The following is a 15,475-nucleotide window of genomic DNA, read 5'->3' as shown; positions in this document are numbered from 1 at the left end:
TACTTAATTTACACGCCCATTCTCTGAGTTTAACAATCTTAGAATATTCTTCCAACATAATTTTCCCTCAATTGGAATGAATAGCACAAAAATGAAGAGAAATCTCCAACCTGCAAGATGCAATGGTGTTGAATGTCTGCCTTGTGTGTCTCTACAATTCACATTATGAGGTGAACATATCTTCTTTACTCTGACCACACAGCCTTTCTTAGCAGCATCTAGCAATGCTGAATCCCCTCTTAACAGATCTTGAATATCTGTATCACCATCTTTAGCCAAGTCCAATGGTGTGTTCCCATCTCTGTTTTTCTTTGTTCGGTCAGCCCCATGCTGTAGAATGAAAAAAAAACATACCTGAACCTACAAGTATAAAACTTTAAACAGCATATGATCAGCGAAAGAGATCAAACAATCAAACAAGTCCAACAAAAATACAATTACTCATGCAACTCAAGCATAGTATATTGATAGGCATTATGCTTACAACATGGAGGCAGGCAAAACAAATTAACTTGGACATGAATTGGCAAAATACTATACCAAACAAAAACAGAATAAGGGATACAATTTATAATCAAAAAATTCATCATCGTTTCTCAGTGGAAACACTTGTCCTTAACCGCATGCGTGCGGCGGCTATTTATGCGCTACGCGGCTTTTTTCAAAAAGCCGCGTTACATGACGAGCTGGGCTCGTCATCAGCGTAGCAGGAGGCTACATCATGACGAGCCCAGCTCGTCATCAGCGTGGAAGGGGTTAAAAGTCAGAGTTTGAAACTAAACAGCTTCACTAACTTAAATATTGCTCAAAATTAGATACCTAGCTTCACTTTTCAGCGTTTGGAATATAAGTACTAAGCTGTTCAAGTGCTACATTTTCTATTAACTCAGCAAGTAACGAATGAAACACTTATTTTCAAAACATCTTCAGTGGCATCCCAACCAATACGTCTCGCAAATCTTTGAGGAATTTAAGTTTGAAACTAGACTTAATTTGTGTTGTGTATGCCTTTTACAAGGCAGTACGTACATAATCAGTCAGGTGTTATTAAACCTGCATAATATTCCCCTGTTGCATCTCTGTCCATAGAATTAATTTACTAACCAACACTGCACCTCCTGGTGTTGGGATTAGGTACTGTCTCTTGGACGTTTAACCAGGATTAAGGTATGCCTAAAACCAAGCATTGTTAAACTAAGGGAGCTTACTGCATTCCAGCAATAACACAGTCAACACAAGGAAGATAATTTATTCTACTCTAATTTGCAAGTACTGGCAATATTTTTCAAAGCGGATTTAGAGCATGTGGATAGCTTTTGCGAGTGCAGACATTTCCAAAAGCATATTATGTCAGCTTAGCTGAAAATATCACATGCACTGAAACATGCATTCATAATTACTGTAAAAGGAGTATCTTTATATAGTAGACCAAAAGTAGGGTATCCTATACAAAGAGTCCAGGTATTCCCTTATGAGAGAACAGGGACTTGCTCTAGCAATCACAGGTGCCCTTTAAGCGGGTAGTTTGGTCAAACAGCCTCAGGTTTATCAGAGGGTAGTGTTAGACATCTGCAAATACACACAGTCAATAAATGGGACCGGGGCTCGAGGGTGCGGGTTGGTCCGAAGCCTTCTTTTTCGGTTGAGGTGGATTTCGGGGTGAGGGACGATTTGTACTTGCAGTACGCTGTCCATATGGGATGTCTTCATCCTGGTCAGAGCCGTACTCGGAAATGGAGATCAGTTCCTGACTTGGAAGGGGTCAGTGCTCCAGCCTTGTAGCAGGCAACAAATTTAACCCTGCACTCAGCGGTAGTTATGGAAAGTCTTCTGGCCACAAGGATGACATCAATCTACTTTTCAACAGTGAAGAATAGAGCTACCCAGGGCAAAGCCCACTGGTCAATGGTACTCTGAGACAAGTTGGAATAGAGGCCAGACAATACATCAGCTCTGGCATTCAGGGACCCCCTGCTAATGTAATGTTAAAATATTTATAGAGCACATGGCTGCCCCAGCAACAGGGTGTCCCAGCGCGGTCTAGTAAAGTGGGAAGCAAAGGCAAATTTGCGATTGGGCAAAAACAATCCTTCTAAAAATACAGTGATCAGTGATGCTATGGATAGAGGGAGATAGGGAGTTCCATAGGGCAGGTGCCAGTGCTCTGAAGGAGCGGCCACCCGCTCTAGCCCTCTGTATCCGAGTCACTCGTGCCAAACGTAGAGCTTCTGAGCGCAAAGCGCGGGTGGGTACATAAGAGGAGCACATAGCACTCAGAATGCCAGGGCAAAGGCCCGAAAAGATCTTATGAATGATACAGAGAGCTTTGAAGTGAGTTCTTTGTTCCATGAGTAGCCGGAGGAGGAGATTGGAGACGTGACAATGTTTAGGAAGTGCAAACAGAGCCTTTGGATCACCGCTTTGTTGGATCCTAGGAGTAGCACATTGCAACAATCCAGTCTAGCAATGATGGTAGATTGGATCTGGACTGGCTACCACAAAGATACCCTGCTGGCTTTGTCAGAAGGATTACTTGGAAAGGAATTTGAAGTGAGATTACTTGCCAGTGCCTGGGGTATTAGGCTCTCCAGTGTATGTTGTTCGTTAGAAAGTGTGGGTCAGCAGGAACTGTCTGTTTCTCCAATTCACACATCGACTGCCTGGAGAGACACATAACTTGGACCAGGACACCATCAGGGCATTAGTAAAAGCTTCACTGATACGCAATAATGATTCAAATAAAGCAGGATCTGGCTGAACATCTCAATGATGGGCAGTTGAGAGTCTAGAGCTTCAGCCGCCCTCTGACCTCTGGAAATTAGCCACTTTCTTCCACTGGTGGTCCTGGTGAAGATTTCACCTCTGAGCCCAGAGGCCAAGCATTTATTCACAACTCCCCATGCCATGAAGAGTCATCTGTGGCAGGGAAGCTTCAAAGTCCTTTGTCATGAGATTTCCAGTCTCTCCTGCTATCAGGAGCAGGCCCCCTTCCCTGTCTCCCCTCCTTTTCGGCAGGAAGACAGGCAGGAAAAATTAGCCAGCCCAGAAGGTGTGCCCACCTCTGCTAACCTGAGATGGGGGAGGCGAGGTGAAGCACACTCTTCAGTGCCCACCATCTTGCAGATTGCAGGCACTCCCCAATCAGGATTAGGGATTGTGCCCACTCCTCCACGTGGGGTGAGCACACCAAGGGTGTAGTCACCCTATGGTCAGTAAGTCCAATTGGTCGCACACTGCTTGTTCTATCAGCGTGTTGCCCCAAAGCATTGTGGTCCATGAAGTAAGCATCAGCGGGTGCACCTCTGCCAGGGTCTTGAGCAAAAAATCCCTGTCGCGTTGGCCATCCCTGGACACGTGTTTCGAGGTTGTTACCTCTCGTCAGCAGGGAATAGGCATATATGTAGGGGTGCTGTGTAGGCTGCCAAAAAATATTCTCAGGTCCGGTACCACTCGTGGCACGCAGGTGCGTAACCCGGGCTCGTCAGCCCCACCAGCTCAAGAGAGCTTGAATATAAAAGGAAGTCCAATTGGTCGCACACTGCTTGTCCTATCAGCGTGTTGCCCCAAAGCATTGTGGTCCATGAAGTAAGCATCAGCGGGTGCGCCTCTGCCAGGGTCTTGAGCAAAAAAATCACCGTTGCGTTGGCCATCTCTGGACACGTGTTTCGAGGTTGTTACCTCTCGTCAGGGAATAGGCATATATGTAGGAGTGCTGCGTAGGCTGCCAAAAAATATTCGGTACCACTCGAGGCTGTTTTTCTACCCTATGGTCAGTAGCCCATTGGCAACTGACCTCGAGACCCCTAAAATGCCCCCTAAATACAATATTTAGGGGGCAGTCCTTAACCAAGAAGTCAGCAACCACAGAAGAAGGATGAAAGAAGACACCCAGCAGAGGAGACTGCAGAGAAGAACTTACTTGGCCCTAGTCCTACTGGCCCGTCTGCAGTTTCCAGAGAATCCTGTGCCAAAAGTCAGCCTGTCCTGCAGCCAGCGACCTCCAAGACCCCTGGGTGGACGGACTGCCTTCAACACAGATCTGATCTCCTGTGAACAGTAGCCCTGTTCGAAAGAAAACTCTCAAGACAGCCTCTGAGCCTGCTGAAGATAAAGAAACCAGACACCTGGAACCACCACTGCACCAGTCACCTACGGCCCAAGTATCCCACCGGTCCCAGAGAGGTCCCCCAGCACTCCAGAGTGCGAGTCCACCATAGGTTGACCCCTCCAGGACTCCCCGACGTCGCCTGCAGCCTCTGCTCGGAGATCCCCCCCAACCACGAAAGGCCTCAGTAAGATGAAATCCAACCTCAAAAGACTCCCCTGCATCAAGCCGCCAGCACCCTGGAGAAGAGAGCCGAGGTGCACCTATGTCCCCAAGCCCTCCAACTTACCTGCCAAGCTGTTGATCCGTCCCGGAAGTCTTCCTGGTCCGATTCTGCAGCTAAATTCCAAAACCGGCAACTCTCTTTGAAAACAACAGGGCACCCAACGCCAAAACAGCACCCTGCACCCAGCCGCCACTGCGCAGCTGCGGATTTACTTTGGGTGCTAACTCGGATCCCCCTTTGCCCGGAGTCTAACACCAGGAGCTTTGCTCCCACAACCCTGTGGCCTGCTTGTGAGCAGCCACCAACAGGAGGCACCCTATCCCCCATTGGATAACACTGGGCCTCAGCACTCTGCACCTGGTCGCCCTAGTGCCGCTGAGGGTGTTTCAAGGGTGCATCCTTGACCCTTGGGGAATCCTTGTTCTAACCCCAGAAACTCAAACCCAAAGACTGAGTACTTACCTGTTAACTGATAACTTCATTTCTATCCACAGGAATACATTGACTGTTTTTCCTTGAAAAATGTTCTCTGTGTGGAGTTGATTTGAATGAAAACCGGAAAAACTACAACTGTGCAAAACTGATTTTACTTATTGTTTCTCTAGGAAATGTCCCAGTGTGATATCCAGGCATATCACACTGAGTAGAAAAAGTAACTCAAAAGCAATCTGAAAAGTAATTTCAACGTATTGACTTACCTGTATTTCAATCATCTACATTTGAACTTACATTAAATTGTAAAACATTACATAAGATTTTGCAAAGCATTTAATTCCACTTACCTATGCCAGGCTTGGCTTGGTTCTAAAAATAAAATAACAATGTTACACAAAACAAATTGGTCTGAGTTCAGTCTTTGGAGTGTGTGCAATCATTTGCTGAATGAGTGTGTACAACAAATGCTTAACACTACCCTCTGATAAAGACTTACTGCTCACCCACACTACCACAAATCGAGAGTAAAGTGCTATCTACTTTTACCTCCGACTACCTTTGCGGTTCCACTGGATTCTGCACACTATACCTCATTTTGGTATGGCATATACAGAGCTTCCTACAGAGTTTGGTTGCACTTTTGAGATCTCCTAGTGCAACATTAGCCTGGAGAGGGCAAACATCCGTTTAGGGTCAGAAATCACCATTGAAACCAGATTTTGGGTCATTTTCAAGGTGGTCACTGGCATACAGAATTCAGCTAGGCTCTGGTGAAAGTGTAGAGATCAGAACAGATGTCAGTGTGGACTGTGTAGTGGGTCTCAAGGGGGCAGAATCTGTAGGCACACTGAGGCCGCCCGAAATGTACTGAAGAGATGCTGCATAGCCACTTTGGAGGCCGCTATTTGCTGATGGTTCAAAGAAGGCTCAGGAAATTCAGGGCACACCAAGACAAATTGCGGGACAGGGTCTGATTTAGGTGACAGTGGAGGAGTGTAACTCTATCTTGGCACACTTGCACCTTCGCAGCAGGCTTTGACTGACATGATGAGGTAGAGTCTCGCTTGGCAAGACCGTGCTCATCACTAGATTGTACGGCACACTTCAACCAGGAAGTGGATTTTTTTTACAGAAGCGGGCTGAAGACTGGAATGGTGACCTGGATTGTGACTTTGAGAATGATGTGTGCTTCAATCGTGACCTATTCTTAGGTTAGACGACTTTGAGCATCGCTTCCTACTCCAGAATTATCTTTGTATGCTTAAGGGAGCACTTGTCGGACAACTTAAAGAGTCCTGGCTGGAGCTCAAGCACAACAAACACACTGTGTGCGGATTCAGGACTGGCAACTAATTTTTGCAGTGTCAGCGTGGCTTGAATCCTGTCGCTTCAGTGGAGACATCCTTCCTGAGCACACAGTTGTAGACATCGGAAGTCACTGGATGACCAACAAAGCTGCGAGCAAAATTCTGGATCCATGTTGAAAGGCACAGAAAAAAAATAAAAGAACAGATGTCCGCTTTCACTGCGTCACTTCTATGACAGTATGGAGAGACAGCAAAGCGGTGCTACACAACTTATCAGCACATTGAAGCACTACTACAAAAATCTTCGGATCCAGTCTGGTGCCTGGGCATATTGTACATAGGAGAAATTTCCAAATATAAGTACCCATCAGAAACAATTCTTTTGTGTTAAGACTCAAGCATGTTAGGAGGTAGGATATGTAAAAACAATCTTATCTGAAAGGAATTCTACAAGCACGCCCAAAATACTATATGCAGTAGAAATTTGAAGTAGTGTGCCCTCATGAAGAAGTGTTGTGCTCAGCAGATCCTTCGAACTTCGTGATGTTGAGGTAGTTTCAATAAGGTTAACACACTAATAAATGAATACTCCGGTTTGCTGCTTTTTTTTTTTTAATTTTTAAAACCAAATATCTTGGCGGGAGGTACCCTCTGGACGATCTTACTCCGTCAAAGCCTAAAATAGGCGGCCGGCCCACTTTCATCGTGGCATGGGGGAGCCTCCCGTTGGACCTGGAGTACTGAGCCTAATCATCGGACCCGGGGAAAAAAACCAAAAAAAAAAAAAAAACCCGGGGTCTCTGATAGTTTTTAGCTCCATTTAAGTAGCAAATTCCAAAAGGCCAAACTACGGGGAGTACAAAACCTTGCCATGTCTACCTTAGATATTTCATAAAGTGATGTCAACCACTCTGCATGAGTCGGGGGGTTGGCATTGACCCAGTTTTTACAGATTTGTCTTCTTCCTACCAAAATAGCATAAAACAGAAATGACCTCTCTAACCCCCCCCCAATGTTATCACTTAGTCCAAAAATAACTAAGGACCAAGAAAAAGAAATCGAGATTTTGAGGATTGATTCTAGAGAAGTCTTAACTTCCTGCCAGAAGCTACTAATGTTGGGACATTCCCAAAACATGTGGACATCTGAGGCTGCTGGGAGGAGACATTTATTACAGCACTTCCCTGGTTGTAACTTAGAAAGTCTTTGGGGAGAGAAGTATGCGCGATGCAAAGTAAATAGATGGTTGCGCCTCAGCCAGGCAGGTTTGATGACTTTATACAGGAGCCTGAAAGATCTCGTCCATAACTCCTCCGCCTGGACTTCTCCATTCCCTCCCCACAATTTAGCCGGGAGGCTGAAGTCTCCATCCGCTTCCTCTATAATGATCCAATACAAGAAAGCAACTTCCTTACCACCCCTTACTTTCTCTACCAAATTTTTCTCTAAAGAACTATATCCCCCGAGTTTAACCTTTTTCTTTATCTGCTCTCGAAACCAGCTTGACAATTGTATATACATAAACCAGGATAAAGGTGAGCCGACCCTCTCAGCAAAAGCATCCCATTCTACTAAAATCCCTCCTGCCACCAGCTCTCCCCATCTTGATACCCCTGCCGCCAATAGCACAGATGTAAAGCTATCGACAAGGTGCGGAGAGAGCCCCGGAAGATCCCAAATAGGGGCGAAATTAGAAAAGTATGCCAGCCCAACCCTAGCTTTAATTTGAGTCCATTCTTTTACAAGCAGATATAGGATCTTTAACCTCACTCTCTTGAAATATCTCTGGTGTCCGAATTTAAACAAGAAACCGTCAAGCGGGAGATTAGAGCCAGATAACATTGCCTTAAACATACAGCCATTTGAGTTATCTTCGGGGGTCTTTAATAACATCCTAGAGTGGGACAAGTGAAAAGCCCAAGCATAATATTCCAGGTCTGGCAGTGCAAGGCCCCCCTTCTCCCTCCTTCTTAACTTTTCCCATGCCAACCTGGTAGATCTAAAACCCCAGATGAAAGAGTTAATGTTCTGTTGGCATTTAAAAAGTTGCTTAGAATCAAATGCCAACGGAATGGCGTTAAAGATAAATGTATATTTGGGAAGGATAGCCATTTTCACTAAACTCGTTCTTCCATAAATAGTAAGAGGGAGAAAGGACCATGCTTTCGTCAGTGCCTTAGATTCGCGGGAAATCCGATCTAAATTAATCTGGGCCAAAATACTAATGTTGTTTGTAATTTTGACTCCCAGATAGCGGATTGAGGGTGTTACCGGGAGATGAAGGTTTGCAATATTCCAAGCCATGAGCTCGGTTTTCCCGGCATGGACTTCATAACCCGAGAACTTCCCGAACTCCTCGGCCCTCTTTATAACCCTGGGAAAAGCCTGGTCGGGATCGGTTGTATATATGAGAATATCATCCGCATACAACCCGACCTTTTTCTCCCAGCCATAAAAGGAGAAAGGCGGAATGTTACGATCATCCCTAAGGGTCTGAACAAAGGGTTCAACATAAAGATTGAACAGGAGGGGGGAAAGCGGACACCCCTGTCTTGTCCCCCTACGAATTTGAAAAGGTTCTGTACGGGTGCCATTAATCAAGAGGCTAGCCCTCGGATCACTGTATAACAGGCTAATTGCTTGCGAAATTTGGGACCAAATTGGAATTTCTTCATTACTGCATCTAGACAGGGCAAATCGACCCTATCGAAAGCCTTCGTAGCGTCAAGGGTCATGATCGCAAGAGGCAGGGCAAAAGTTGAAGCAATATCTATTGCCCCGACCAAGTCGTAGGTCAAATCGGCCAACTGGCGTCCCCGAATGAAGCCCTTTTGGTCCTGGTTGATGATCGTACCGATCTCGCTCCCCAAACGTGCCGCCAAAATTGCTGCAAAGATCTTATAATCATTGTTTAGGAGCGAGATCGGACGATAAGATCCACACTCAGCTGGATCCTTTCCTGATTTTGGAACTAGAGCAATATTTGCCTCACCCCATGACCTAGGCGGTGCCTCGCCGCTGATTAATATGTTGTTAAACAGGTCCGTCAAGACTGAGATGATAGTAGAGTCTAGCACCCGATACAGTTCGCCGGGTATGCAGTCAGGCCCTGCGGCCTTCCCCTGCTTCAGCTGTTTGATGGCTCTTGTGACTTCTGCCTCTGTTATTTCTTTGTCTAGATGCTCGCTCTGTTGCTTAGTTAATTTTGGAAGGCTCACCCTCTCCAACCACGTATCTCTCTCCTCAGCATTGACTTTGATTCCCTCCGTATATATATTCTGAAAGAAGGCCCGAAAGGCGTCCCCAATTTCCAAGTCTGAGTTCCTATTGTTGACTTCGCCCTCTACCCTCACTTCTTTAATATAGTTTCTGGCTTGGTCTGCTTTGATTTTCCAGGCAAACAATTTGCCCGCAGCCTCACCATATTCGAAGTGGGAAAGCTTGCTAGCCTGCCACCTTTTATTCACTCTCTCCTGCAATATAGCATCTAATTTATTTGCAGACCTTCTTTCCGAATTCGCTGGGGATATGGAGTCGTCCGAATCTATGAGGGCCAGGTCTCTCTCTATATTTGATAACTCCTCTCTATATTTCCTCTTTCTATAGGAGGCGCGGTTGGTGATGAACCCCCTTAGATAGGCCTTCCAAGTCTCCCAAACAGACACCAGGGGGGCAGAGTTTAAATTGCGCTCCAGAAAAACAGCGGACTCAGATATAAGAAATTCCCTCTCCTCTTCTTCCAGTAGAATGGTACGATCGAAGGACCATGAGGTGTGAGTGACATTCTGGCCTAGTATTAATGAAAAGAGAATAGCCGAGTGATCAGATAAGTGAGGGGGAAGGTAGACCAAGCTTTTTATGGAATCTTTGAGGGTGAAGCTGAATAGGGCATAGTCAATGCGAGATTTGTGCTTGTATTTGTAGTTATGAAAAGAAACCCCCAAGGTATTGCCTGCTCTCTCCCGCCAAATATCCACCAGCCCCAAGTTCAACATGCAAGTCAAAAGGGTGGCCCTCGCTTTGCTGTGTGGTACTGCTCTAGAGCTGGGGGATTTATCTAATTTCGGGTCTAGGACCAGGTTGAAGTCTCCCATCCATATCACGGAATTCTGAGTCGTGATCAGATGGTTCTGTATTGTATCAAGGTGGGAAGGGTCATCTTGGTTGGGGCCATAGTGCCCAACCAGAGTGAAACCCCTCCCATCGAGCTGGACGTTGGCTATTAACCATCTACCGCTCTGATCCACCCTGTAATCCGCGATCTGAGCTTTGGCTTCTTTTTTAAAAATAATGGCTATCCCGCGAATGTTAGCATTATGGTCCGTACTGAGAAATTTATCAACCCATTTCAATTTCTTCATTATATCAATTACCTCTTGCCTTAACAAGTGTGTCTCCTGGATTATTATGACCTGCGCGGGAGAGTCCCTAATATATTGCATAATTTTATGTCTCCTTCCCTTCACGCGCAGGCCATTAACATTCCAGGATAAAAACATAATCTCTCTCATTTATCTTCACCCGCCATCCTCCCATCTCCCGGCCTGTCTACCCCTGGGAACCCTGTATTTCTCCCAACAGTCCCCTGCCTAACCTGGGTTATATTGTCAAACTGGTGATTAGAATGGTGCTTGGAAACTGCGTAATGCAAAAAAAACAAAAGCTGCTTATAAGGACTTTTTAATGCTTTCTCCCACCCCCCTCCCCCCCCTCACCCCCCTCCCCCTGGAACCCCCCCCCCCCCAACTTACTCTGGCTAGATGTCCTGCCAGTTTGCCATCTCCGACATACCCCCAAACCTGCCCTTATCCATCTTAGATGATCAATAATGGCCAGCTAGTGAATAGGGATCAAATGTATGTAGGTGGTGCGCAGAAGAAACCAAGATAAAAAAGTGGAAAGGAGGAAAAGAGTGGAAAAGACCATTGATCGAGTTATGCAGAAAGTTTGTTCCTATAAACTAATTTTGCTGTTTGATCCCCTCTTTAGTTACATAGTAGATATATACTATTCCTTTACTTTATATTATATGCTCTACTCTTTCTTACTGCTATTATTCCACACTTTACCCTTTGATTCCCCCCCACCCCCATTTTTTTGTTCTTTTTCCCCTTAAATTTCCTTTACTTTCTTTTTTTATTTTTCCTTATTAGTGCCCCCCTTATTTTTTTTTTATATAGTGATAACCCCTTTCCCTTTTTTTCTTTTTTTTGGTACTCCTTACTGTGCTCCTCTGAGCTCCTTTGAGCACCTTATTACATATGCTCCAGTACCATCCTGTACTCCTACCCCTTAGACCTGCTATCTGTTGCATAGGCTGTTATATAGACTAGTATAAAAGCCGAATGAGACGGCCAATGGGGAGGTGAAAAAGTGTCTGAATCGGTGTAGAAGCAAAGATCACCCCATAGAAAAAGAGACGCTAGGGACCCCTTTGTGCAAACTCGCTGATAGAAGCTAGCAGTTCATCTGCTTCTAGAAGTGTCTTGATGTTATGCATTTTATTGTTGAACATTATTTTCAGAAAAGCGGGGAACCTCATCTGCACTGTGGCCCCCAAGGCCCTGAACTTCTCCAGTCTCTGCCCGAGTTCCCACTGCCTTTCTAATGTGGTTTTTGACAGATCTGATCTAACTTCGAAGGTGAAGTGTGGGGCCTTCTGTGTCTTAGCTTTGAGTGCAAGATTCAGAATCTTCTCCTTTGTTGCGTAGGTTAGAAAGTTCACAAGGATTTTCCTGGGCTTTGTCCTCCCTGGGTTCAGACGAAAAGGGTCCCGGTGTATCCTTTGTATGTCCAGTTCTAACTCTACTGCTGACTCGTCTAAATTAAGGGCATCTCTAAGAAGGGAAACAACATATTGTTTGATTTCACTTCCCTCCTTCCCTTCTGGGATCTTTAAAAGCCTAAGGTTGTTCCTCCTGGAATAATTTTCCAGGGACTCAACCTTGTCTTTTACCGCTTCCCCTTCTCTCCGTAATGTCTGGATTTTAACTTCTGCATGCTCTAGCTTAGCCTTGAGCTCTCCTACTGCGCCTTCCAGGCTCCCCGTCCTCTCAAAGAGGCCATCCACTTTCGTCTCTAGAGTTTCACACATTGCCCGGATCTCAGATTGGTTTAGTCTCGATTCCGCAAAGCCACTTTTAATTTCACTCCTCATAGCTACTAGCATATCCTGGAGGGAACCCTCACTGCTACCCCCCAGGAAAAAACTCCGGCGCGCTGATGTCGTTTGCCTCCCCTCTGGTATCAGGCCCCACCGGAACAACCGAAGCAGAGTCCATTAGCGCCACTGTGATTGTTGTTTGTCCAGGTACTCCTGCAGCCGTCATATCTGACTGCCCTGATAATTCTCCTGTTGCCCGGATATCGCTGCTGCAAGAGGCGTTGGGGGCGGCAATAGGGGGCGCTTACCCTCTTACTATGTACAGTTTGTCCGACCACTGGACCCTGTGATTCTTGGGCTATATTCAGGCCTTGAGGCAAGACCTTAAAATAAGACCTTAGAGAGGGGGTTATTTGGGAAGCCCTTTTAATTGTATTTCTGGATTTTGCTTTCTTTAATGACTGCTTTTGCAGCTGCTCATTTGGGGTGATGTTATGCCCGGACCCCTCAGCTCTTGGGTTTACAACCTGAGATACAGATTTTACTGCTTCCCCTGCCTCACCTAAGATATCATCCCCTGGTGCCAATATTGAAACAAGCCCAGGCTCAGGTCCAGGCACCGGCTCGGTCGCGGGCTCTCCCCTCGGCTCGCGTTCAGTTTCACTGACAGAGTCCCTAATAGAGTCTTTATTGGTCAACAGGCTTTTCCCCTGCTTTCTGCTCTTGCCCCTTCGCTTCCCCAGAGTTCCGCTAGAGACCTCTCTTTTCCCTCGGGGCTCCCCCCCCCCTTCTCTGGAACCTTCCCACTCCTCTGAGACAGCACAGTGGTATTAATTAAATGTATCTTGCTCCCGATTTCCCTCTGCTTTGGGGCAAAATCGGGACAGGAATTAGAGCTGGGTTTAGCTGGTGCGTCCTGGGCCGAGCTTGCGGCAGAATCGGGCTCTGTATCGTTATCATTATTGATATCCAGCCCAGCCCCACGAGACCCTAGTACTACCGACCCCCGTGCAGCCCCCTTACCGCACCCCTTGAACGCTCCTCCGCTTCTGAGATGGCCATGGAACGCCGCCTCTGCAGCTCCACGGCTGCCTCCAGCCAACGGAACGGCACGGGGGGCGGGACAAGTGCCAAACACATGGGCTGCTCCAGCTGTGGTGCGCCGCGGTCCGGGCTCCAAGAAACGCCGACTCAGCCAAAACTTGACCGGGAAAGCCGGGAGGGGCCCGGAGAGCTTCTCCACACGCTGACTCGCCCGCGCTTCACCACCTCTACTCCACGAGCCGACCAGGTAACGGTTCAAAACATAGGGGTCGGGAGTATTGTCGGGATGTGCGTGCCGCTCTAACTAGCGGCCGCCATGTTTTCCAGCCTAATACTCCGGTTTGCTTGAAGACAAGTTAATACTGCTGTTTAGTTCCATACGTAAAAGTACTAGGACTTCTAGCTCAACGACACAGGATGACTCAAGCTTGTCTGTCTATCAAAGATCCACAACTGGAGAAGAAATACGCTGTATGTTCAAGGAGGTAGTTATTTTTTGTGCCTAGATTGAACACAAGGTTTAAAAAAAATGGGAATCATAAGCAGCAGCTATATATGATTAAGTCTATCCATACAATTCAATTTCGCAAATGAACAGGTATGAACTGTATGTAATATTCATAATATACTTTGCATACCTTTAAGAGAAGCCGGCATATTTCATATTTTCCTTTCGCTGCGGCTTCATGCAATGGTGTGAACTTCCATAAATCAGAAACATTTACAACGGCGCCATGCTTGACTAGCATTTCTGTTACTTCATAGTGGCCATAGGAACATGCATTGTGTAAAGGGACAAGACCCCTAGAATGAAAATAGAATACAGGATTACAAACAATTAAAATTGCAGTTTTATTTATCACACATTACTTAACTTTTTGTATAAGTTCACAGCTAAAAGAATATAACAAGAAAACTATAAGTCCATATAGCTCTCTTTCCCGATCTCTCACACAATTCCTTCATCCACCCATAAAAATGATTGACCTTCGCTTTGGTTTTTACCCAAAAAACGACAAGTTGAATAAAGTTTGTAATATTCTGAATGGCATATCACAAACCAAACTTGCATTGTCTTATAAGTACTGCAAGTGATAGTTTTGACTTTTCTTTCTAAATTTCTTTCTAAAGTATTTCTAATTTTCTTGTAAGATATTTACTGTTGTCAACAGGCTGGTTGGTACAGACCTCTCTCGTGCCCTCCAACAACAAGAAAAGGTCCATTGATGGCTGCGGAAAACGTGTGCCTGGGCCTTGAATTCATTACAGCAAGATGTTTAACCATGTCTTCAGAGCAAACAACCATCACAAGTGTGCAAGGGAGGTACTGATCTAGCCCCAGAGCAGGGCTTGGTGGTCTGGAGGGACACCCCAGATGCAACCTCCTCATTGAGAATGATTACCGTCAGCTTGCAGGGCTATAGAACACCAACAGTGGTGGCAGGGATACATTTTATAATTACAAGGAAAGCCTTCTTACCTATATGCTAGGGAGAATCACCTACTGGCTATCCCACCTTTTTTCAAATTAGTCTACCAGTCCTCTGAAACCTGGTCATTCGCCCATCTATGTTGAACATGGATGTCACGTGCAAACATATCTGCGTAAGGATGTGGATGGAGTGTATGATTCATGCGGTCATTGCCACACTAGAATCAGTTCTGAATGTGCTACATTCATATGGTATCTACAATGGAGGGTTGAACAGAGCCAAGACAGCACATGTTAATTGCAGGTCTCCTCCCGGACACTCCAGAAATCCTTGGTAGTGGGAAATACTTTAAAGTGTGCAAGAGAGGAGACAGAAGGCCCTTTGAAACTTAGGGACTTTCAATTGCCCTTTTTTGGTCCATTGATAACAAGAAGGTCTATCCCCACAGGTCAACAGATAATTATGTGGACAACCACCCTTTTTGTTTATACCCTTGTTTTAGGCCCCTACAGTCAGAAGACTTCTAGCTAAATCCCAACTACCTGCTAGTACTTTGTAAGAATTTGGCTGGACTAGTCTGACTGGAATAAGCAAAAAGGCCAATAATGAACCGAATATGCCTCTGATCTGTTGGAATACCCAATTACTGTCTGCAACTTTGGTATAAAGATGGAGCAGAAACATCCTGCCAGTGTTCCAAGACTTCGCTGGCAAAATATGGGATCCCCACGCTAGTCAATAACTCAAACTGAAGTCCAGGGTTGGAGTATTTAAAGGAAACTGTTTTTTTATATAATACACCAAAAAGAGGCATGTTGTGTA

General features: G+C 45.7%; 1 protein-coding gene across 1 annotated transcript in view; it reads right to left on the bottom strand.

Annotated features, from left to right (window-relative positions):
- Nucleotides 1–15,475, bottom strand: part of LOC144752569 (poly [ADP-ribose] polymerase tankyrase-2-like) — a 446,314-nt gene that overhangs the window by 336,782 nt on the left and 94,057 nt on the right. The window contains exons 7-8 of the mRNA XM_078640458.1: nucleotides 13,859–14,024; nucleotides 111–330 (exon numbers count right to left, since the gene is read on the bottom strand). Coding sequence (XP_078496584.1) covers nucleotides 111–330; nucleotides 13,859–14,024 — 386 coding nt within the window. The remainder of the gene's footprint in view (nucleotides 1–110; nucleotides 331–13,858; nucleotides 14,025–15,475) is intronic.

The sequence above is a fragment of the Lissotriton helveticus genome, chromosome 5_1, assembly GCF_964261635.1.
Source record: "Lissotriton helveticus chromosome 5_1, aLisHel1.1, whole genome shotgun sequence".
NCBI lineage: Eukaryota > Metazoa > Chordata > Amphibia > Caudata > Salamandridae > Lissotriton > Lissotriton helveticus.
Note: the sequence above shows the minus strand (reverse complement) of the source record. Positions and strands in the feature narration are given on the sequence as shown.